Here is a 26,322-nt window from a genome sequence, read left to right on the forward strand (position 1 = left end):
CACCCTAATTATTACAGCTTCAGATTTTTGTACAATACTTGCATTTTTAATTAAAACCTTTTCTATTTTAGGGCCCTTTGCCCTTGTTTGGAATTAAGCAGGATTTTTATTTATAAGTATCCCTTTCTCCCACTCAAATCATTAATTGTCAGGCCTCCTCGTGAAGTTCTCTGACCTCTCAGCTCATCCTGTTCTCCTCTTTCCCTGAACGATTACTTAAGTCATTACCATTAGGTTTAGTATTAATTACCCTCTACAGAACATGGCAGCCCTAATTATGCTCTCCACTTGCCTTGAGGGGGTCTGTGTAATATTTGTATTTACGTGTGGGTACCCCTGTGTGTGTATCTCAGAAGATTATCATTTTTTACTCGCGTTTCCCAAATTAACTATCTAGCAAATCTACATAGCCGTCGTAGGACCATATTGAACTGAAGAACTCACCAGTAATGGGTTTGGTGCAGGCTGCACACTTTTTGGCATAAAGATGGTTGTAGCAGTCCAAACAGAATGGATAATCGTCTCTGGACATAAACTCTTCTTCACAGAGCTCTTTCCTACAGCCACTGCACAGAAAACACTCTTTATGCCACGGTTGGTCATGAAACGTTATCCCACCTGAAGTTATCACCTGCCAAAGGATCACAAAAAGGCAGTGACCATGGAAGCTAGTACAATTCGGACCTGTCACGATCCTCTTCTGTGTCCACGAGTGGTAGTTTTGGCTACTCTATTACCTTGTGTCAGGATGTCCTTTCCCTGTGATTTTTTTGAATCAATATGAGAAGCAAAAGGTTATAAGGATTAAATAGAACTGGCAAGACATATCCTAATTTTTCTCTTACAGTGGAATAGAGAAGAAGCAGGGCCATCATGGACTCAGGAAAATGAAAAAGAAGTAGATCCTTGATTCCTTTTCTCATCTTTCTCTTTCTTGTTGGGCTTCAAAGATCTGCCATCAGAACTAAGGTATTTTCTACACCAGGTTCTTATTTCCATGTCTAACTTTTAAGGATGCTGAAAAAAGCTACTTTCCCCTGAAAGCTTTATTCCAGCAGTAGCAATGCTGAATGGCATTGTTAAGGACCATCATCCACTAATCATGACTAATATTTCTGAAGTGAGCTTTCAGTCTTCAGCCCTATGCTAAGGGATGACCACTTCTTTTGTTCTTAACATCCGACACAGCCAAGACTATTATCTTTCCCCCTTTAAGAGATGAGAAACTACTGAGTATTAGAGTGGTCAGGTCCCTCGCCAGGTCACACAGAACTAGTATGCAAACCTACACAGTCTGACTCCTGAGCCTGTGTGCTTAGCCAGTAAAACAATACTGAGGCAAGGTTACTTTTTGCTCAGGAACAGTTGATAAGTCCTTGTCGAATGAATGAACAAACACCAAGGGGAAAAACATTTGGACAGCAATTCTGGTATTGTATCTAGCACAAATGGGGTGCTGTGCCAACTGCATGGGTTTTCAGCTTTAGAACTCTAATGATGAGCACAGCTTATATGTTGAACCTTAATGTGTGATGTGCGAGGGTTTTGTCAGAGATGATTATTATTCCTCCATAACATATATATTTTTTTCTAAACCAGTTTAATCCATGGGTTGTACTTTTTAAAAGGCTGAGACATCTTTATTTAGAATCAGATGGGTAAATATTGGACAACTGTTCTTGGGTAGCAATTTTTAAGTCACAGTGTCTTTTGAACCCATGCCTGTTGAGCTCTTGGAGTAGCTGTGGAATCTGGAATGTGTTCATGTGCTCTCTGAGGCGAGTCCTGTAATTTTTGTATTCAAATTAACTGGATATAGAAAATGTAGAGCCTCTTCTAAGCCATCTTATTGATGAAAAATTTAAAAAAATGTTGTCTATGATACATGCTTTTGAAAAGATGATTCTAAAGATATTTTTGAATCTTACAACAAATATCTTAAAAATTAAAGATATTTGATAGAACAGTTATTTTACCTAAAGGAAAAAATGTATACTAGTCTAAATAAGTACATGGGAAACATAATGGTGTGTGTGAACTAAAGCAATTTAAAATACCCCCTACTGATTTCAAATGGCTCACCACAGGGACAGCAGAATTCAAGATTCCTTTGATTTGTTTGGTCAAAGTATTAGCAGGCAATGCTTAAAAGATTCCAAACTTGAAAAATGTATTCACAGCAAAAGAAAACTTGATAAGTATTCCAGAGACTGTTTAATTAGGGAGAAGAATCTCTGGAACATTAAAAATAGTTTGCTTATGATTATGTTCCTTTTGAGGAGGCAGGCAGGCTGAGATGAAGCCGAATATCCAGGCGTGGTTTTTGCCATTGATTTATCCCAGGATTTGGAACAAGTTTCTTCTCTGGCAAAGTGGAAGCAGTATTGGTTTTGTGCTTCGTAGACCATAGCCAATGAATCAGAGAATACTCTATTTGAACCTCGAGGAGTTTGGATTCAAAGCACTTGGAGTTTGAGGTTCCTTGTTTTTGGTAGAAAATAGGTTTTATTTATTTATTAATTTATTTTTATTTTATTTTATTTTTTTAGAGAGAGGGAGGGAGAGAGAGAGTGGGGACAGTGGAGGGAGAGGGAGGAAGAGAGAATCCCAAGCAGGCACCACGCCCAGCAAGGAGCCCAATGTGGGGCTCGATCCCAGGACCCTGAGTTCATGACCTGAGCCAAAATCAAGAGCCGGACCCTTAACCAACCGAGCCACCCAGGCATCCCAGAAAATAAGTTTTAGTTTCACAAAATAAAATCTATGAAAAAAGTTCTAAGGGCCTGGTTGTCCAGTATTTTTTGCCCATTTTGTTTGTTTTATTTGGTCTTTGGTTTGACTTGAAACATTGTTTTTCTTCAGCTTGGATCATCTTGATCAGAAACATTTATATCCAGCTTTCCTTAAATGACTTGTGGTTTTAAAAGTTAAATAGAAAATAATCTGGCATGTCGTGATCTGTCTACTACCCAACATAAATATTTCACAAAGTTTTGGTGACTTCAAGTCATGTCCTAAATATAGGACAGGTTCCTATAACTTGGGAAATGCCAGTGCTTTGGCCTCAAATGGTGCGTAGCCTGGGTATACTAGAGAAATTCCCCCTCTTGAATCTTTATAGCATTGAAAGAAACTTTATATTGTAGGCCCAATAAATGATTTTAAGATAATTCCCGCAAGTCTCATTAATATTTTAGCTTAAGTCTTTAAGAAATATAACATGAACATGGCCAACTTAGTTGTCCCATAAAACAGTGAGATAAATCTACCATTTTATTTCCAACATCTGTTTCTAAAATGCATGTCTTCAGGGCGCCTGGGTGGCTCAGTCGGTTGAGCATCCAACTCTTGATTTCAGCTCAGGTCATGATCTCAGGGTCATGGGATCGAGTCTGCTTAAGATTCTCTCTCTCCCTCTCCCTCTGGCTCTACCTACCCCCCTTGTGCGTGCTCTCTCTCTCTCAAAAAAGAATATAGTAAAATAAAAAAATAAAATAAAATGCAGGTCATCAATTCTGGTAAATCTTCTGAGCTTCATATATTGCAGGGTCATAGGATCTGAGAGTTGCTTATAAAGTCATTGTCTAAGTCAGTGTTACTGGTAGAGTAATGAGAGTCTCTGGGTGTAAGATGGTTTTATATCATGTTACTATCAATTGTAATTTCAGCCATCATTATAGTGTAATCTAATGATTATGACTTAGGAGTTTATTGTTTCCTCTGCAAATGCAGTCCTTGTATTTTAAATACATGTAGAAAATCACTGTGCTCATGTGCTCCCATAGAAAGTGGTAGTGAGACTTCTAGCTGTCCAGATGCAATTATACAAATGGTCCTGAGATCTGCCAGAGCATCTCATAGATCAAAAATGTTTAGACACCACTGCTTTCCCATCACAATTTATAGTGTTATTTTAAACTTTATAATGCCTCATGGGTCAAGGATTTCTCCAAGTACATCGATATATATTTTATGAAATACAGAGGTTTTATCAAGGTGATAGAGATGAGTGGCTCTTTCATATAAAAGCTTAAAGGCTAAAAAAAAGATGGACAAAGTTTACTTGAAGGCAGGACTTTGTTCTTATTGGAAGATATGTTTTGAAGGGGTCTCCAAGTCAGAAAGCCTTATATGATGCTCTGGAACTGGAAGTGAACCACATGCTGCCCTTCGTCCTCTTTCTGTCTTTCTGTCTAGTGAATTTCCCTAGTGATCTTGTCACTCTCTTGAGTCTACTTACTTACTCTTTAGAAATATTAAAGCTTTAAGCCAAGAAGACATTTGTGTTGCTGGGACATAATGTGAGAAGTTAAACATCCTGTTTAAATTGGTTCTGTCAGCGACTCTGTGAGACAAATCATATTTCTCTGAAACGGAATGGATCCAAAACTATTTTCTAAGAAATATCTTGTATTCCACAAACGATGTGTGCCCTCTGCCAGAATACAGGAAATCTTGTGTGGTAGCAGTGAATGGAACTGGACTATCTTGAGCTTTTGGAATCTTACATTCGTGTCCTGGGGGAAATTTACGATGATAAAAATAGGTGGCCATCTTCATTGTGATGGACGGGTAGTGTGCTTCTGGACATGCCAGAATTCAAAACTAACATGCACATGCAAAGACAGAATGTGATAGGATCAGTGCATTCCAAATATCTAGGGATGTTAAAAAGCAGTGGTCTGGAAGGTTCCACAAGCTTCATCCTCTTTAGATAATTACCTTCTTACAAAAGCTGCAGTAGTGAGCAAACTCCTTCTCAAAACATGGCACACAGTAATTGCCACTCTCTTTGGAAATCAAAGGCTTAGTTCCTATTGGCTGTCGGCAATGGTCACACACAAAACAGGTTTCATGCCAGTAGTTTCCCTTAAATTCCATTTTGCGGGAACCTGTCCCCCCCACCCCAAATAAGAACCTGTTAGTACAAATGAAACATCATTTTACTTATTTTAAGCAAAGATATGTCAAATTACTCAAAATATATATATTTTAACATTAAGATGATAAACTTAACTATCCTTATAGAAAAAAGTGTTTTGTTGCCTTCTAAAACATTTATCTGAAAAAAAAGAAGGTAGAGTTCATGATGAAGGTGAGTCGCTCTTTTACTGAAAACTCTTGTGCTGTGTAAGCTACAATTTTGAGATTTGAAAGTACAACTAATGGAGACTCTGAAGGGCTGCATGTGGTTTAGATAGATTGGGCCATAATTATCAGTACTGGGATATTAGGAATGCCCGAGGCACAAACTCTTGAGATTGATGTTGTGCAGTTATGGTCTCCTAGAAACTCTTTGAATTCATAATAAGGAAATGAGAGAGAATCGTGTTTTATGCTGCTGTCCATAGGGATTTAGAAGAGAATCAAAACAGAGAAAGTGCTTGCCTGAAAGTATAATGATGTACATGAATCCTTGACTTGCCTAAAAGGAATAAAGATGAGGGACCCCCAAACCATTTTTTGTCCTGCTACAAAATGATGGTTGGCCCCATTCTCCTATGATGGATTATGCTTCCCAATGCCATTGTTTATGCCTAGGACAGGGTGTTTAATGCAGCATTAGTGTTACTAGTTTAGATTTTATCTTTATTCTATGGCTCAGATTGTGGTTGAAAATGTCTCTATGAATTAATTAACTTCATGAAAATACGTTGAACACTGTAATTTACCCATACAGAATAATTACCCAGAAAGAATAATCCTTTTATTTCTAAAAAGACACAAAATGAAATCAAGAGATAGCAAGGTAGATGTCTTTCTCCAAAGGAGGGCTTTCTTAGCTACTATACTCTTCCTATGCTTGGGCGTAATTCAGAGTGTTGCAGCTTCAGTGAGAGACCAGAGCTCCCTTGGGATCTTACCAGGCATGATGGTCTTCTTGCAGTGGAAGCACTTGGAGGAGCACTCGTTAGAATAGCACTCCGAGCACAGCAGGCGTTCATCCTTGGCAGCAAAAGGCTTTTCCACCAAAGAGTGATTGCATTTGGCACAATTGAAGCATGCTTCATGCCAGTGTCGGCCTTTGTAACAAAGATCCTTCGAGACAGTAAATATGAGTTAACTAAATGTGCTAGTGACAGAACAGGTCATTTGATAAGACAAAACTGAACACTCTTGGGACTCTGGTGTCAGTAGTTTGTGCTGGTAACTTGAGGGAAAGTTGTCATTGATACTATTACCCATGGAGAGGAGCCTCTCTGGGGCAATTAAGAGCTAGAGCCTGGGGCTTTCTTAGTTGGTCACTAAAGACAGATGGAAAATAAACTCTTTCTTATTTCTTCAGATTTCCTCTTCCTTTTATCAACTAAAAGAGGGGTTTTTCATGGAATGATTTTTATTTTTAAGTTGTAATATCCTATTATTGTTTTAGATTAAACAAAATCTCAACACCACAAAACAAAGACAAAAAAGAAAAAGAAAAAGAGAAAAACAATAATGTGCATTGTGGGAGGAATGGGCTGTATGAGGGCCCAGTGGACTTAGGGGGGATGAGCCTGATTTGAAGTCAGAAAATACAGATTTTTGAAATCTCTACACTTCTAATGATTTATGTATTTATTCATTTATACTCTTGTCATTCCAGAAATAAACCAGCATTTTAGCTGTGTAACTCTGGGCAAATAACGTAACCTCTTTAATCTTTAGCATCTTAAACTATCTTCTAAGATCACTGTGAGGATTAAAGTAGATGTTATAGTTCATAGTGCTAAGCACAGTACCTGGTCACTGATGGTAACTTTGAAGATGCTTATATCCAGGAATAGAGCAATACAGTATTAACAGTCAATACCGAAGGAAATGAGGCATTCCAAAGCATTTCTCTGCTTGTTTGCATGCAGTCATTCTGTGAATTGAAAACCTACCTTGGAATCTGATTCGATTGGTTCTTTGCACTCTTCACAATAGTTAGAGAAGATACGATCGTAACATGAAACACAATATGGATTGTCATTCTTTAGTACATACTTCTTCCCAAGAAGTGATGCTGTGCAGTATTGACAATCAAATTGAGCAGTTGTCATTTTGGTTCAGTCCTGTGAATAAGAAAATGATTCATGTACATGAAAGCAAATTTTTATAAGATAAATTATAAAGCATTACTAGGAGCCAAACACTTGAATGAATTTATATCTTAAGCAAAAAAACAAAACACCAATTTAGGAAAATATGCTGTAGTCATGGTGACATTTGGAGTGATTTAGGAAAGGCTACTCTCCCATTTTGGCAGTTCCTGTGTGTTTTGCTAACAAAATGCAGTAAGCCTGCAGCCAGATTGTGAAAAACATCTTGTATTCATCATTCACTAACGTGAACTTCAATGAAAACGTGATATGTGTTGAAAGAGGACGGTTTCACCTCAAGGATATAAATATGAACTGTTGATAGGTCTTTCACTAACTGTCATCACTTCCTAACTTGCTGGAGAGTTCTGGAGGCAGAGTTCCTTGGAAATCACAACAGTCTGAAATGGAAGTTAATAATCAAATACACTGTCATTTTCTAGGCCATTCTTTTATTTCTCAAATCTTTATTGGGCACCTAAGGAGGGTTCTGCACATTAGTCCTCACATCTTCCTGTACTACGTACTCTCCGTTGGGACATCCTCCTTCCTTGTAGCTTGAACCTCCCCAAATATGCTGTTGACTCCCAAATCTGTAGCTAAAGCTACACTTGCCTCCTGGGCATCTCCTTTTGGATGGCCCATACTAACCTGGCCAAATACAACTCCTTAGCAGGTAGGACTTAGTCCAAGTGCTAGGTCTTTCTGGTTGCTGTTGAACAGTTGCCCAGATGTAGAATGCAGGGGAAACCATCAGTGGTAGAAAAGAGCTCTAAGCTTCTCCAGGTTTTAGGACTAAACTAAGATGTATATAGAATGGTGACTAGCAGCATTTGCTGAATGAAAAACTGATACGAAACATAGAGCCAAGGCAAGAATAAGGAAACCAGTAAAGAACAGAACATACGGATTTCAAAAGGTCTAATTAGGCATTGAACATGAGTTTTTCATTGTCACCAAAAGCACTATCACTGCTTTTCTTGGAAAATGAGATTTGTTATCTTTGGATTTACTGGAATATGTTAGGAGCTTTGAATATTTTCTAATTCTCTACCTTGGAAATTTTTTTTTTTTAATTGTAGCAAAATCAGAAAATCAGTTATTGTGATGCTTTTCACAGCATTTTAATGTTTTTATTTTTTCTAAAGATTTTTTTTTTTATTTATTCATTTGAGACACAGAGATACAGAGAGAGAGAGAGAGAGCATGAGCAGGGAGAGAGGCAGAGGGAGAGGGAGAAGCAGGCTCCCCGCTGAGCAGGGAGCCCGATGCAGGGCTCGATTCCAGGATCATGACCTGAGCCGAAGGCAGACGCTTAACCATCTGAGCCACCCAGGCGCCCCTTTCACAGCATTTTTAATGCTAGTTTTTATTTAGTACATTCAAATTGTATTCTCATACATTTTTGCCTTCTTTTATTTTAAAGATGAGGTGTCCAGCAGACTGTCTTGCTGAATATATATTGTCATTAATTCTGTGCATAACAGCTTTGCTATATTGTTCTTCACTAACAGAGAAAAGACAGGATTTAGAACATGTGGGTTTTTTTTCCCAGGAAAGATGAAAATTCATACTAGAAAGTTCCCAATGGAACATGCCAAAATTATCTGCAAGGAACATTGAATTCCCTATTTGATTAATTCCACAGAAATGTCCCTTCCAAGTGAATACAAACACACTCAAAGAGTTACCGAGGGCTTAGAAACAGGAGGAAAATAGATCTGATTCCCTTGAAAGATTTTAAAATGTGAGTTTTATTCACATTTACGGTGATCATGTGTTTATCTCTTAATAGTGAAATCAGCTTTATATACCTTTAACTTTCATCACTTAGTATGGAAAATGCCATCTTCATTATTAGTACTTACTTGGAGTTAGCTGTACATAATAGCATCATGGAGCAAGGGAACTCCCAGTCTACTTCCATTTGGTGAGGCTTTTAGTATCTTATAAAATGAAGAAGCAACTGAGGGGATTACAAAACTGGTAGTGTTTCAGCACTTTAAACACAACATTTCAATACCTATGTCTTATTTATTTTATAAATATATACATATTGATATCAAAATATATAATCAATAAATATAAATACTTGTCTAGATAAGTATCCCCATCCTAGCCACATAATAGGCCTTGCTCCATAGAAAATTCTTAACAAAATGGACCATATTTTATTATTTTTTTTGAAGAAGAAAGTTACTTCTTATTTTGTTTTTCTTTTTTTTTTTTTCTTAAAGCAGCATCAGACAGTTGGGTCGGGTGGGAACAGTCATTTCAACATCTCAAAACCCTGTGATTTTGCATTTTATAGAACTATACAGTGAGACAAGGCCTTTAGTCTAGGTCAATGTGTATTGAATCTCTACTCTGTAATATTTGAACTCCCTGCCCTCCAGAAGTCTGGATTCTCTTAGTTTAACTCTTACCTTGGTAATAGTGAACATAATTTGAGCTAAGAGAACAAACTAAATGTTCACCTTCTTATTCTTGGCTGGGGAAAATACACTGAGAAATTCAGCCCTCATTTTCATGAAGTCTCTCATTTACCTGTGGATATGTGAACCCATCCAAATAGAGGTGTGATAACCATGTACGTGATACATATTCTGCTGGAACCATGGAATTCTTAGGGAACTAACAGAAAAGAGGGTGAGGAGCTACACTATCAGGAGACCTTCCCGGGAAGACTTTAAGGAAGTTAAGCTGTGGGAACTCAGGAAGGAAGGAGGGAAGTGAGGGAGCGAGGATCAGTCCTGATTTGGCAGGAAAGGAAGGGGAAAAGACAAATAGGAGAATGGCGCGGGATCTCTTCTGAAGTTGGGAAATGGTGAGTCTTGGGAAACAAATTTTCACCTGGGTACATTCAGGATTAAAGAAGACCTTGAAACTAAAGCTTCTTAAAGCTATTTGCACTCTTAATGCAAGCAGTTCTAAATGTGGTGGGGGCAGGCAAGAGAAGCGAAAGAATGTCTCTAATCAAATCACTTTTTACCTAACCTTATTCTTTTCTAAACATCATTCTGTCCTTTTTCCTCTTCTTTATCCCTAACATTAATATTTTTAAATACTCAGGGAATAACTCTGTGTCCAGGAGAGCAGATCCAATGGTTTGCTCTTAATCACTTCCTAACAGGCAAAGCTGTACGAAAGAAGTTGAGGACCCTGTGATTCTTATCTCAGGAACCCCCATCTGAGAGCTAATTTGGCAAAGATACCGGGAAAAATTTCTCTTTCAAAGATTTTAAATCCTTTTCTTTCAAAGATCTAAAAAGCGGATCTATAATTATGAACCATAAGAAATCTTAATATTAACAATGTAACCCAACTGGATAGCATTTCATTTTTTTAGGTATGAACTCAGAAATGCTAGTATCAATATCAAGTTCTTGGCAGACTTCTTTCAAAGGGATTATATGTATCAATTAGATATATTCTAGTCAAACTTCTTTCGAAGTCATTCTGCAATTACACAATAGTTTGAGTACAGAATTTTTATCATTGCCTACTGGGGTTTTAGAAGATTGATTTAGAGATACACTGATATATCAAAGAACTGACATATCTAAAAACAAATAAATATCTCAGAAATCCAGTGTCATGACCAGACTTGACTTTCATTGTCCAGTTCCTCCTTTATTTTAGATTCTACTTAGAAAGGTGTGAGTTCATTGGCAATAGTTTCTATACCTGAGAATGCCATTTCTTAGACGTTATTTTTTAAACCAGGAATAATTTTGTGTCAAGTTATATTTTATGGTGAATTATTGATTAGAAGGCTAATGCTATGAGCAATATATCCACTTATATTTTTACTCTGCTGAGCAGAATTAATAGATTCACAAGAAATGTACTTGAGACTATGTCAAGCAGGAGGGAGGCAGGGATTTGATGCCCTGTATCTTTAATATGCTTTTGTTTGCAAGGCATCATCCATCATTCATTTATTCATGCAGTCAATCAACATTTAAGGTTTTTTTTTTTTTTTTTTTTTGCAAAGTAATCTGCCAGAAGTTATGAAGGACATAAAAGAGAGTAGATTCCAATCCTACCCTCAGAGAACTTAAAATTGAGTAGGAAGAGTAAGGACATTTTATAAATAACTAAACAAAAGTTAGGAAGTGATGAGGGGAAATGAAAGATTGTAAGAATTTAGAGCAGCAGTTCTAAACACAGAGGGTACATTAGAGTTTAAAATTTTCCAAAGTGCACCCCTACTCCACACCAATTAAATCAGAATTTCTGGAGGCAAAGAACGAGAATAAGTATTTTTCAGGCCCGAGGTGGCTCTAATGTCCAATGAGGTTTGTCCAATGGTGGTGAAAACCACCAATGTAGAGGAGGCAGAAGAATGATGACTTTTAGTTAGGAAAAATCCAGGAACAAGTTGGAGAAGGTGGAGTTGGAATGAATCATGCAGTAGATGTTATAGGTTGGCTCTCTCAACCTTGGCTTTACCCTCCTCGCTGGAGAGGTCAGGAAGCTAAAAATATTTCCTGGCCCCTCTCCAGCTGGTGTTTGGGAGGCAAATTTGGCTCTGCTAACTCAAACCATGTGTGTAAACTGGAAGATGGGAGGGATATGGAGGATATGTTCCTGCTGCTGTTGGTGCTGGCAGACTGTGTCTGAGATATGTGAGTGGTTTCTACTATTTTGAAATGCCCGGACTCAGGTTGTCCAGGGTTCAGTGACTAGATTTTTGGCTGTGAGAAACAGTTGTAATGGTATCCGTGGCAGCAGCAGCAGGTCTCTGACCTCTGGGTTACAGAGCAGAATGGATGTAGAGGTGGGCAAAGAGCAGTCGCTCCTACCCTTGGTATTTTATAGTAAAAATACTACCAATGATATCAAGTATTCCTGTTCCCTGTATTAACCACTTTGTGTAGATTATCTCCTTTAGTCATCACTTGACCCTCTAGGAGGGGTCTATTATTATTATCCCCATGAATAACATTATCCCATTAATGAAGAAACCAAAGCTTAGTGAGGCCAAGAGAACCTGGCTGGTAAAAATGCTGGATCTAGAATTCAAATCTACGCTTGTCAGAAACTGAAGCCTAGGATCTTAGCCTGTGCACACCTCTCTTTCCCTGGAGATGTGGGGAAGGGCATTTAAGATAGAACAACAGAATTAGGGTAGACATTCATACTCAGATATGTGAAGCAGGCATGGGAAGAGGCAAGGAGTTTATTCAAAGTGGCTTGCAGGGCACAAGAAGGCAAATATTGGAGGAGAAATTGGAAACATAGACTGGGCGAGATCATCAGTGGTTTAAGTTTCAACCTAGAGTTGAACATATTTTTTTCTATAGAAAAGAAAATAACTACTGATGACTGAAAATAGATGAGTGAAATGTTTTGAGCTGAGACTCATGAAAATTAATTTAAAAATAGTGATAGAAGGGGTTGGAAGATGGACATACCACAAACAGGTAAATCAATTGGGATTCCATTTGATCAACAAATATTATTGTTCTTCCTATGTAAAAAAGTGTGTTTTACATGTTTCATGGGGAATATGAAGGAGAATTTTTTTTGAGAGAGAGAGAGAGAGAGAGAGGGGTGGGGGGAGGGGCAGAGGGAGAGAGAGAATCCCAAGCAGGCTCCATGCCCAGGGTGACCTGAGTTAAAATCAAGAGTTGAACAACTTAACCGACTGAGCCACCCAGGCACCCCAGGAGAATTCTTATTGAGGAAATGATGGCCAGTCTTCCAAAACTGACAGATTACATCATGCTACAAGTTTATAAAACAAAATAAAGCAAAAACTATGAACCTCGACCAGGCTAAAAACACACACACTGAGGCATCTCAGGGTAAAACCTCTAAAAACTAAAGGCAAATAACATCTAAAATATAGGGTAAAAATATTACTTTCATTGTAACAACAAATTAAGAAGTTACTACTTCTCAATAGAAAAACATGGAAGCTAGACAATGGGAAGATAAGGTAAAAATTCTGAAAGAAATTAGGAGCCAACCTAGAAGTCTATACTCAGATAAAACAGCTTTTGATAATGAAGATAAAAAAAGACATTTTTCAGACAATCAGAAACTGAATATATCCAGAACACACCCATATTAAAATAAATGCCAAAGACCATTTTGCAGGCAAAAATGATCTCAGATTGAAGCTCAGAGATGAAGAAAGCAGTTAAAAAACAACAAAAATTGTAAATATGGAGGTATATCTAAATAAATATTGGCCTTGTGGAAGAACTTTAGCTAAAGAATTAGAAAATTTTGATAAAATGGGAAACTTCTAAGATAAATAAAACATTACAAATGATACAAGAATATAACATTTCAAACATTAAAACTGATACAAGAATATAAAATTTCTCTGATAGTTGGTAACTATCAGAGAAACTGAATTTGTTATTAAAAGCCTAGGTACCCAGTAAAATGCAAGCCCAAATGGGTTCACCAGTGAATTTTACCAAGCCTTAAGAAATAGTACCACGCCTAATAAACTATGCCAAATATTATAAACAGGAAACATGTTAATTTTGAAACATGTTATCATTAAAACTCTGATACCAAAACCGAAAACATTAGTGAAAAAAATTTATAGGCCAATTACGCTTATAATAAATAATAAATTTTGCAGTACACACAATCTCTCCTCAAATAATAACTAACTGACCCTAGTGATATGTGAAAATGTTAACCATATCATGATAGATCGCATTTATCCCAGGAATGCAATTTTGGTTAAAATTAAAAAGAGAATCACTGTATTTCACCAGATTTATCAAATAAAAGATAAAGTCATATAATTACCTTAGCAGATGCAGAAAAGGCCTTTGATGAAATTTGACTTCAATTCATAATTAAAAACTTAGTAAGCTAAGAATAAAAGGAATAAAAGGAATTTCCTCAATGTAATTAAAAAAAAAAAAACCTAGCAAACGTATTTAATGGTGAATGCTGATAGCTTTTACTCTGGGATCAGAAACAGAAAAAGAATGCCTACGATCACCACTTCTATTCAGTTTTGTGTGAGAAGTCCTGGCCGGTACACTAAGATGAGAAAAAGGAAAATATCAGAATTGAAAGGGAACAAATAAAATGTCATTATTTGCTACTGACTGAGTTTTGTGTGAAGAGAATCCAGATGATTTTATAATAAACAATTAGAATTTGTAAGTGGGTTAATAGAGTTGCTGGATAAAACGTCTATATATAAAAATCTAATTCTTATAACAACAAACAGAAAATGAAGTTTAAAACATATATCATTTTTGGTACCATTAAAAAGCCCTCAAATACCTTGTAATAAATCTAATAAGCATGTGTGAGAACACTACACTGAACGCTTTGAAGGAATATAAAGAAAACCTGAGTGAGTGGAAAGATAAGCTATGTTCATAGACTTGGAAACTCACTATTGTGAAGGTGGTATTTCTTTTCTAACCCTTTTAGAATATAAGAAGATATCTTTATTAACTTGTAATAGGGAAAAATTTCTTAAGGCAGCCACATAGGAAAAATTTAATAAATTGGACTACATTAAACTGAAGACCACTATTTTAAAAAAATTCAAGATAAGAGAGTGAAAATAAGAACCACAGAATCAGAGAAGGTATTGTAACTCATGAACCAACAAAGGAGTCATATCCAGAACACAAAGAAATTCTACAAATCAATAAGGAAAACATGGACAATCCAATAAAGGTGCAAAAGGCTTGACTAGATATTACACAAAAGAGGATATCCAAATACTAAGAAACATGAGACTGTGTTCAATCTCATTATCATTGAAAGGCAGCAAGTTCCTTGATACAAAATCAATACACAAAAATCAACAGAATCCTTATACACCAGAAATACAATGTTAAAAAATACCATGTTTGAAAACAATAAAAATAATACTGGTATTAAATATAACACCATATATCTACACTTTATGATAGTGGGAACACTTATCATATGAAATCTCAAAACTTAAAGTCATTAAGGAAATGTAGTTTAGAACTGGATAAACCTGATATGAGGAATTCTTAATCTCAGGAAACAAACTGAGGGTTACTGGAGTGGTGGGGGTGGGAGGGATGGGGGTGGCTGGGTGATAGACATTGGGGAGGGTATGTGCTATGGTGAGCGCTGTGAATTGTGTAAGACTGTTGAATCACAGACCTGTACCTCTGAAACAAATAATACGTTATATGTTAAAAAAAGAAGAAAAAGATAATAGGAAGGGAAAAATGAGGCGGGAGAATTCGGAGGGGGAGATGAACCATGAGAGACTATGGACTCAGAAATAAACTGAGGGTTCTAGAGGGGAGGGGAGGTTGGGGGGATGGGTGAGCCTGGTGATGGGTATTAAAGAGGGGACGTACTGCATGGAGCACTGGGTGTCATACGCAAACAATGAATCATGGAACACTACATCAAAAACTAATGATGTATGGTGATTAATATAACATAAAAAAAAAAAGAACTGGATAAACCAAGAGACGGGTGTAATAGAATGGAGAACCAAATCAGATGTGAAACAAATCATAACCAAATCATATCAGATAAATATGATGTATTTATTTTTGATATATTTATATTTATAAATATTGATATATTTGACATATAAAGAATGATATTTCAGTTTAATGGGAGTAAAAAAATTATTCAACAAATGGTCCTGGAATAATTGGTTACTTATATGGTGAAAAATTAGGTTGGAGCCCTACCTTATACTATACTCAAACAATTCCATCACCAATATGAAAAGCAAAACTAAAATATAAGAGTAAATTTCTATGACCTCAAGCTAGTGAAAGTTTTTGAAAAGATGCAAAAACACAAACCATGAATGAGCAGATTGACAATTTGGAAAAAAAAATTGGTCATTGAAAGAAAGACACTATTAAAAGAAAAGAGAACCACAAAATGACAGGTTAAGAGATGATATTTGCTACATATATAACTGACAAAGGATTAGAATACAGAATATATAAAACACTCCCATGAATCAATAAGAATTAAAAATAAGCTATTGGAAAAATGGGCAAAAGATATATGCAAATATTTTTCTTTTTTAAATGACAGGTATTTTAAAGAGGGCTGAATCTATTCCATGGAATTGGATTTGATCTGTTTAGCAAACCATAATGAAATACATTTACACTCATAAAGTCAGAAAAAATGAACAAGTCTGACAATATCAAATACTGGTGAGGATAAGGAGCAACAGAAGCTCACACACTGAAAATAAAAGTGAAAGATGGACAGATAAAATTACTCTGAAAAACAGTATTTCATAATATTGTAAAGTTGAACATGTACCTTTTGTATGACTCAGCAATTTCACCCATTAAGTGTGTAAATCATAAAATCTTGCAGAGATCATATGCAAGAATGCTCATAGCAGCATAGTTTATAGTAGCCATGACAGGAAACTCTGAATAGCTATCAAAGGGAAAATAGATACAGAAGTAGACGTATGGTCATACAGATGAATTGCAGGTAATTCATCTTCATAGATAAAATTTACAATATCGAGTGAAGCAAGTAGTTTGCAAAAAAGTAAATACACTTTTATAAAGTTCAAGAACAGCCCAAACTGATTATTAGGAATTATAATAAATAGGTTAATATATTAAAAATACATGTTAGTATGTTAGTTAACATGTTATTAAACATAATAAATATATATTATTCAAGCTATTTTAAAAAGCGTGATGATGGTAAACACAAAAATCAAGATGCAATTTAAGATTATCTAACTTCTGGAATTAGATGGGTATTGAGAAGTTGCAAAGACGTTTTCAAATATGTAGGATCTAGGTATTTACCCAAAGGATACAAAAAAATATTGATTCAAAGGGATACATACACATATAGCAAAATTATCAACAATAGCCAAAACATGGAAAGAGCCCAAATGTCCATTGATTGATGAATGGATAAAGAGGTTATGGTATATATAAACAATGGAATATTACTCAGCCATCAGAAAGGATGAAATCATGCCTTTTGAATGACATGGATGGAGTTAGAGTGTTTTATGCTAAGCAAAATAAATCAGTCGGAGAAAGACAAACACCATACGATTTCACTCACATGTGGAATTTAAGAAATGAAACAGATGAACATAGGGGAACAAAAAAAGAGAGAGGCAAACCATAAAACAGACTCTTACCTGTAGAGAACAAACTGAGGGTTGCTCAGGGGAGGTGGGTGGGGAATGGATTAAATGGGTGACAGGGATTAAGGAGGGCACGTGATTGAGCACTGGATACTATGTGTAAGTGATGATTCACTAAATTCTACTCCCGAAACTAATATTACTATATCTTAACTAACTGCAATTTAAATAAAAACTTGAAACTACAAAAAAAATCCACACAAATTGATAGGAAATGTTTGATTTCTTAGACTAAGTTGCTATTGTACTTTGCATATAAATTAGAAATATTCTTTCCTATATGTGAAATGCTTATTTTTTTTAGAGATTTCAAAAAATGAGTTGAGGATAAATAAGTAGAGTAGTATGTATTAAACAATTCTTTCTTATGTTTGTCAAAAGAGAAATAATCCACAAGGGTGTAGCAATATCTAGAGAAAGGTTTTGCATGCTGATGGTGGTCATGGAAGTTGTCTAAACAAGGAAGATTTGCATGTGGACTGAATCAAAAGAGACCTTAGGGAGACCATTTTATTTCATTTTTTATTTTTTAAAGATTTTATGTATTTATTTGAGAAAGAGAGAGATTGTGCACCAGTGGGGGAAGGGGCAAGAGGGAGAGGGAGAAGCAGACTCCCCGCTGAGCAGGGAGCCCAATGTGGGGCTTGATCCCAGGACCCTGAGATCATGACCTGAGCCAAAGGCAGATGCTTAACTGACTGAGCCATGCAGGCACCCAGAGGGGGACCATTTTAGATGCAAGAGAGGGGAGAAGTTCTCTCTCTCTCATACACTCTCTCTCAGTACCATGAAAAGTGCAAAGCAAAGACATGGTTACAATATGCATGAGCTTTGTGCATGAACATTGTACAAATCAAGGACAACCTGTATGTATCTTATTACTCTCCAGTCATGGATTACAAGTTTCAAATGTGAGAGGACTTTTCCTTCCTATGGTGGAGTTGAAATGTACAAGGATATAATTTGAGCCTTCTGGCTTCCAGTAACATCTCTATTGTCGGTGTATTTTTGAGGAATTTTATTTATTGGGGTAGTTGAATTACCATATATTTTTTATTCTAAATATCAATTATAACTTACATTGTTTTGATAACAGCTTTTTGTTCCTTATGGAGGCAGGTGATAATGTATAAAATCCTCACATTGATTATAATTCTTAAAATAGAGGATATACAATAAATGGTATTTAAGATTACTTCTGTCTCTAATACATGATCTGTAAATTTTGCTAAATAGATGCAAATCATGCCATAACTACTACTTTTGCACATATGTAAAAGTGCACAGTTCTTTAATTCAAAGTTTACTGGGATTTCTGGCTTAATTCCCATCCAGCTATTCAAAACAGCTTCACTCAGTCTATATAAATACATCTCTGCTCCTAGGAGAGTGCTGAGGACTATTTCAATTGCCCAGGCAGGCTTTCATTGATTCAGTAAAGTAGATGTGTTTCTGCTTTTCTTTGGGGAAGAACTTGGGGAGAAACTAAATCTAAATGGTGTAAGGAGTATTAAAATCCTCTTGGAAAGTGTTAGTATAAAATGTTTAAGTCTTTGAAGTTTCTGACTGATATACCAAACTTCAATGGAAACAGAAACTGGATGAAGAATCTTAATTCAAACTATAGTTAACTGAATTTACCTGTGATTTTCCCATTTTGGATTTAAATTTGAATTGTTGCTCTGATGGCCAGTCAGGAGCATTTTGGAAACCTCATTGAACAAAGTATATTCCTCTATGCTCTATGGTTATAGAAACCATCTACAGTGCATAGTTAGAAATCACCTAGTTTCCTGAGGCAACTGTTTCCATCATTCTCCTCTCCTCCCTCCCTGCCCGCACCCCCTATCTGTGTTTATCGGGTACCACATCCTGTTAATCCCACTTCAGAAGCATCCCTTAAATCTTAGTTTAGGCCCTCCTCATATCTACGATGGGTCATAGTTTACATCGCTCTGAAGAGATTATTAAAGATTTCTTCCTCTATTGAGCGGAACCAAGCACATTTCTACTACATGACTTTTGTTCTCTAATGATAAGCTCAATTTCCTCTAGGGAGTTCTAGAACATCCTCCACATGCTCAAGAAGAATCTTTCTCAACCTCCTCTGATCATCTCCCCTCACTGGAAAAAACCTCCAGCAGCTCATTTTTGATTATACACTGAAGTCTAAACTCCATTAGTTAGCATAAAGACCCTTTATGCTATGCTTTAAAGAACCTTGCTACTGTTCCCCTTCGCTCCAGCCCTTTCCAGACCCAGCACTGCCCAACACACCCTCATGCCACCTATGCTTTAGCCACACCAGCGACTCCCTATTCTTCAAATACACTACACCCATTTGTGCGGTTGAGCGTCCACCTGTGGCTTTTCTGTTCCCTAACCTTCAGCTGAAATCAAGAGTCGATTGCTTAACCTATTAGCAGTTTTTGAGCCGTTGGGTTGTCTTCAATTGTCTGTTGGAAGTTACACCAGGCTTTTTGGGTCTGTGCACAACATTTTGAGACAAACCATGTCTTTACCAGGATCGCAAGATCTTTGTCTTCTGAGATCTCTGATGTTAGCCGAAATGCTGTTTGAGTGAGTGACTGAATTTGACAGAGTTTAAGGGAGTTAAATGAGATATATGAAAAAGTAAATCTTCCAAAGTCTGTGTAAACTAGGCCAGATGGGGTAAGTATATGTTTTACAGCAGAAGAAATTAAAATGCACATATTTTAAAAATATGAAGGAGTTTGGATAACTCATAAAGAAGTTCTACTTTTAGGGTTTTTTTTCTTTTCCTGGTTCTGAGGGTTGAGTTGAGCAGACCTGCATGTACTTCCTTAGCTGTTTTTGCTTGTAACCCAAGACAGAACATACTGAGAACTAGGTTAGAATCCAGAAGCTGTAGAATCTTGCCCTGGTTGCTTGAGCACTAGCGTATAACTTAGCCACTGTTGTAGAAACCATTTAACCTTTCTGGCCCTTATGTTCCTTAACTATAAATGAGAACAATAATAGCTGCTCACGATCCCACCCAAGTATCAACTGAGATGTAAGAATGGAAAAGTCATGGGTAAATCGGCTGTAGGTATACTTGACGGAAAATGCACAATTATAACTGTAGTTCCCATTTTGAAGAAGGAGTCTATTTTCTTCCCCCCTCAAACACTACTTTTTAAAAAATCAACAAACAATTTTAAAAATAACTGAAGCCATAACTTCAGGCCATCAATCAAAAATAACCTAAAACAAGCATCATAGAATTGTGGTGGAATGTTTGATATTAGTCTCTAGGGACATATTTGCAAACCCAGTTTGTTGGAAGCTGAATGTCTTGTGTGGAGAGGTCAAATACAAATTCTCCTGAGAGCTGATGAACTACTCTCCCATGAAACAAAACAGCTGACTAAAGCTTTCCATCTGGTTAATTTGTTCTATGGATACTAACAAAGAAAAAAAAATGCTTCGATGGCTTTCTTGGAGGGATTACATTCCGAATCATTTAATTATAGGAGCTATTACTGAAATAGTGATAAATATACCATGGTAATATATAACTATATTTTATTAAACATTATATTCTTTAAAAATAAAAGAAGTAGAAGTCTTATAAAATATATAGGTTTGATTTGATACCATCCTTGATTTCTTTTTTTCCTCACTGGGGTATAAGAAAATTGTCAAGACCAAAAAAATACTCCTTTTAAGATGAAACTGAATTATCTAAATCTCTGTCTATTCAGATCCCAATTTTCTGTTTTTAAATTCATCATTAAGTTTGCTTCTACAATTTTGATCACAAAGGAACCACAAGCCTTTCAGTGTAAGTTGAATTTTCTACTTCCTGCAAAATTGCTATTATTTCTGGAAAAGGTGTGTTGGAAGAGAAGATCCAGTTCCTAGGTTGACTTAGGGTCTCCTCAAAGTCTTGTTTGAAGTTCTGATTAAGTGCAGGGTTTGGTATACATAGGGACAGCACTAAAAGAGACAATTTATCTAAAAGTATTTAGCATAGGGTCAACACATGGTAGGGGCAGGGTGAATGTTTCTTGTATATGAACCCCCCAGGTCAACCCCATTTCCTACAGATGGAGTCTGTGAGGACACTGCACATCTAATATAAATATTAGAAAGTATTCCCCCGGCCTCCTCTCTATGCTTTTTTGGGAAATTCAACAAATACTCTATGGAACTCCTCAAGGGTAGTAAATATATCAGTTTGTTTTGTTGATCTTCCTTTCATCTGAAGATCACCTTCATCATACTTATTAACTACCACCAGTATGTAAACACTAGTAGCTGTTTTCTGAGGGAAGGGAATCAAGGGAGCTCCCTTGATTCATCTATTTAACATGGTTTCTATCTGCTTCCCCTTGCATCTAATGACAAATACAAGCTTATTTAGCAAGAAGAGTGATCTGCCATTGTAAAAACTAAGTCTACTGAGGAAGGACTGAATCTGGAACGTCGGCCATGCCTCTAACACACACTAATCAGCTGAGTCACCCCCACAGGGGCAGCTGTTTGAGTGCACGAGATCACATGAAAAATATGCTACGGTCTGGGGAATAGACTTCATCAGAGAGGAAATACAGTGTCTTTTGTACCTTTTTTTCTTTCCATTTTTGAGTTCAATATCATGTGTTACAAAAAGATTGTGAATTGTTCGCTGTAAAGCCAAGATGGCTATTTTATTGTCCCGAATGTTTTAAAATAAACTCTAATTTCCCTCCATAATTAGTGATGAGAAAGCTCAATCCTTACTCAATTAATTCATCTTAAGAGGATGACAAACATGTTCAATTTAAGCAGGTTAGCTTAATACCATGGATTCAGGCACTTTGCCGAGTACTCCAATCATCACAGGATAGTCGATTCATTTGAACCCTATAAAATCTTGAAAAACTAACAGTACATACTCATAATATAAGAGAATCAACCAAAAAAATACTTTCTATGATTTTCTTTTAAACAAATATGTTTTTAAATATAAGAAATAAACCATCTATATTCTGATAAAACAGTATTAGAAACTATCCAAGAAAATGAAGAGTGTTCTTTATTTGGAAGGTGGCCAATATAAAATGATAGATGTATTCTTTATCTAATAGAGCCTATAAAGTAGTTTTTTAAATCCATGACTTACCTAAATGACAACTCCAGTTAAACAAATTAGTTAGGAAGAACTTTTAGACATTCAACTAAGAGCAATAAATAAGATTTCACAACCAATCATATAATTCTTTCCTGAGAATAAGCCAAGTCTAACCATACAATATATTGACTTTCATATATCCTGGCATTAATGTGCATTATAGCTTCTGTTGGTTTATGATCTTCAAATTCATAAAACACAATGCTGAAAGAAGAGTTCCTTTTTGAACTTTCTGAAATGAGGACAGCCTGTCAACAAGTTCTCTTTCACCTTGGACTTAAAGCTCGCAGACATTTCTGAATTTTAAGATATATAAAAGCACATTTGTAAATTGTATTATGAATGTTTAATGAATACCCTTTGTGTTTCTCTTAGACATTGTTTATATTCTACCTTATATTATAAATGTTCTGGAGGTTTGTTGTATTTCTTATAACCATAATATAAGTTCACTGAGAGCATCCACTGGGTCTTACTCATTTCTGCACTCTATTTGAAGCCTAGCGGTGCCCCGTACTTACTGGGTGACCTTTAAAAATGTCTTGGATAAAACTGATGGTAATAAGCCTAGTGATGGGTATTAAAGAGGGCACGTTCTGCATGGAGCACTGGGTGTTATGCACAAACAATGAATCATGGAACACTACATCTAAAACTAATGATGTAATGTATGGGGATTAACATAACAATAAAAAATAAAAAAAAAACTGATGGTAATAATTAAAGGATTTCTACATTATTGAAAGTGATAATGGCTCAAGATCAGGAAAATAAGCTGTAGCACCTCCAGTCTTAGAATCTTCTGCTGTGGGGATGGGGGTGGGGGTGGGGGCGGCACATCACATGATTCCCCAGTGACTGGAAGCTCTCTTCAAGTATCTTTTCCTTGATTTCTGGAGTGGAGGCTCCAGATACTCTTTCTTTTCCTCGGAACTAATAGGCCAAATCAAAGGATAACAAGGGTCCTATCTCTTTGCGGTTGTACCAGCAGTTTTGCAGATGATGGTAGACGTGGAGTAGGTATTTGCTGTCTCTTTGGATCTTTTTATTCTGTGTTCAAAATTAGTAGTTCCTGCAGCTTTTTGACTCCTACTGAGCCTATTGAGGGCTGGGGAGGGGAGGGCTGGACCTTGGATGGGAGGAGCTCTGCCTGGTCCTTCACAGATGTGGGGAGGACTCAGTCCCAAGCACTTCTGTGAAGCCCAACGGCCTGTTACTAAGGGCTGGTGCTAAGGCATATGCACCCCTTGTCATACGCACGACATTTCTAAACTATCACCAAATTCTTTAATTAATTATTTTTTAAAAAAGAATATTTATTTGAGAGAGAGTGAGAGTGAGAACAAGAGAGAAAGAGAGAGAGTGAGAGCAAGAGAGAAAGAGAAAGAGAGAGAGAGAAGCAGACTCCCTGCTGACCAGAGGGCCTGACGCAAAGCTCGATCCCAGGACCCTGGGATCATGACCTGAGCCAAAGGCAGACGCTTAACCGACTGAGCCACCCAGGCACACCTATCACCACATTCTTAACTTTCAGTTGATTTTTTGGGACAGATAACAGTACACTTTATAAAACCACTCAGTTACTAGCATCCTAATTTTTGGCATTTTGGCAACACCAAAATACATATATGGTAAAAAAAATGGCATTTATATTCTGCCTTGCAAAATAGAATATTGTAAATGATGTCCATAAATGGTGCTTTAGAGCAAATGAGATAATACATATCAAAATATCTTAAAAACAATCATGAGTTATGCAAGTATAAACACTGCTGAGGAGGAAAGTATATAGGAAATAGAGTAATTATAGGTGGAAAATGACAAATTTTAAGAATATTTACAATTTGTTATCCTAATAGTGTTATAGTATTTGGTATTGGTCAAAACCAATCTTGGCTTCTTAGCAAGTGACATTTCACTTAAATAATACTTAGAGTCAGGGCGTCAGGGTGACTCGGTCATTTAAGCATCCGACTCTTGATTTTGGCTCAGGTCATGATCTCAGGGTCATGAGATTGAGTGCTGTATGGCCAGGCTCAGTTCTGGGCGTGGAGCCTGCTTAGGATTCTCTCTCTCCCCCTGCCTCTCTTCCCCCTTCCATGACGCCCCCCATCCATTCACACTATCTCTCAAAAAAAAAAGAAAAAGAAAAAGAAACAAAAAAAAAAAACCTCCCAAAAGAACAAACTTGGAGTCATTCTTGGAGAAACCACAAGACAGAGTGTAATGAATAGACAGGGAAGATTTATTTTTCACTATTTAGTGAGATTTACTTTTCACTGTCTATATAGCCCTTTGTACCTTTTGAATTTTGTTCCAAATGCATGTGCGGTCTATTTTAAAAATTAAATAAAATGTTAACACAAATCAAAAGACTAAATTTATTTCACCTGACTCTCTTGTTCCTAATCATAGAATATAAGAACTAGAAGAGATAGATGAGTTACTACTCATTTTACAGATATGGAAACTACATTCTGAAGATAGTATCCATTGCTATTTTCCAGAAAGATTAGGAAAAATGGAATATATCTTCCAAATAAAATTTTGTAAGCACTTAATAGAAAATACCCACATTGCTAATCAAAATTAATTTTTTATATATCACACACTACTTTATTACCACATCTGTCATTTGCATGAATTTTAACAAGCTTCTTTTAGATTAGATTACTGCTTTGTAATGAGTGACCTATACGGGACCAGGTTGTTAAATAAACATGAAAGATTTTCTTTAAGATCGGCCAAAATTGGGTGCTAGTTTAGTGACCCACTTAAAGGAATCTTACACTTACCACCATTTTGGTAATTTTTTACAATTTGTTTCTCAGCTCTGCTCTGTATGACCTTGTTCTCTCAAGGAGGAAGAAAGAATTAACTTCCACCCTCCAATAAATTAGTTGCACAACCAGTCTTTCTTATAATAGTTTACTAAAAAAAAAAAAAAAGTCAACCATTAGAACTAGGCGGGGAAGGAGGGAGGAGGGGGACCCCAGAAGAGAGTTTTGGGAAACTCAGGAAAAGGAATCCCCTCTGGGTACAGTCAGATATTTAGAGATAAATCCTCTTAGTGCCACGGTTATTTTGATATTTTTCCTTCCCTGTAAAAGCATGCTTCTCATCCAATCCCATTTTGACAGAACCACTAAATCTAGGAGCTGGGAGGGATTTTTGAAATTCCTTAGTTTGTTCCTCTCATCTAACAAGTGAGAAAAACTGAAGTTCGGGCAGGCACATTGACTGTTTTTTGAAAGCTGACAAAGTGGTTTGTGGAAAAGCTTCCGCCGGAGTTCAGATTTCCGGCTGCTAATGGAAGCCATTTCATATATAGATGGGCAAAAAGCTTGTATGGAGTGACGGCTTTGGTTACTGCTGTGATTTTGTCCCAAGGCGAAAAAAATGAAAGCTCTCCTTATTTGTATCTGGCACTTCAGGTTTGAATTACTGACCAGGTAACCACCTCACATGAGTAAGCAGAGAGGTTCACTCCGTAGCTCAAGCCGAGCTGCCATTAGCTGTGGAAAACAAACCGGTTATCCTCAAAAGCAAGTACATGTCCCCTCCAACATTCAAGGCGATTCAATTTCTATTGGGTTTTTATTTATTATAGTTATTATTGGTTCACTCTGAAATTGGGGAGAAAAATCCAAAACCACATTTGGTTTTATTTTCTGGATCCTCACCTAAAAAAAAATGAGGTAGCGACGTGTGTATGTGTGGTTTGTATATTTGTGTGTATGTGAATACATGTGGGTATGTGTGCAGTGTGGCTTGTGTTTGGGTTGGGGGATGTAGGGCGGGTGGTGGAAGTTGATGTTAAACTAGTTTTTCTAGTATTTCTGCCTGAAGCTAAATAATCTTCTTCCTGCAAGAATGTGATTTAAAAAGACACAAGGCAGAACTGTATCCTGTACTTTGGTGATAACAATAATCAATAATTTCAAATTACTCTCTTGACAGTTCAGAATTTGTTGGTG

The 26,322-nt window shown here is 36.6% G+C and overlaps 1 protein-coding gene across 3 annotated transcripts in view; it reads right to left on the minus strand.

Moving 5' to 3' along the window:
• Window positions 1-26,322, minus strand: part of FHL5 (four and a half LIM domains 5) — a 43,784-nt gene that overhangs the window by 7,762 nt on the left and 9,700 nt on the right. Inside the window, exons 1-5 of one of the 3 annotated variants that reach the window (XM_036082393.2) lie at window positions 13,845-14,078; window positions 6,867-7,037; window positions 5,865-6,039; window positions 4,723-4,892; window positions 445-631 (exon numbers count right to left, since the gene is read on the minus strand). In XM_036082393.2, the coding sequence (XP_035938286.1) occupies window positions 445-631; window positions 4,723-4,892; window positions 5,865-6,039; window positions 6,867-7,025 (691 nt within the window). In that variant the 5' untranslated portion in view covers window positions 7,026-7,037; window positions 13,845-14,078. Of the gene's footprint in view, window positions 1-444; window positions 632-4,722; window positions 4,893-5,864; window positions 6,040-6,866; window positions 7,038-8,932; window positions 9,002-13,844; window positions 14,079-26,322 lie in introns of those variants that run through there. The other 2 variants (XM_036082392.2, XM_036082390.2) reach the window with 2 other exon arrangements.

Source organism: Halichoerus grypus, chromosome 9, assembly GCF_964656455.1.
Source record: "Halichoerus grypus chromosome 9, mHalGry1.hap1.1, whole genome shotgun sequence".
Lineage (NCBI taxonomy): Eukaryota > Metazoa > Chordata > Mammalia > Carnivora > Phocidae > Halichoerus > Halichoerus grypus.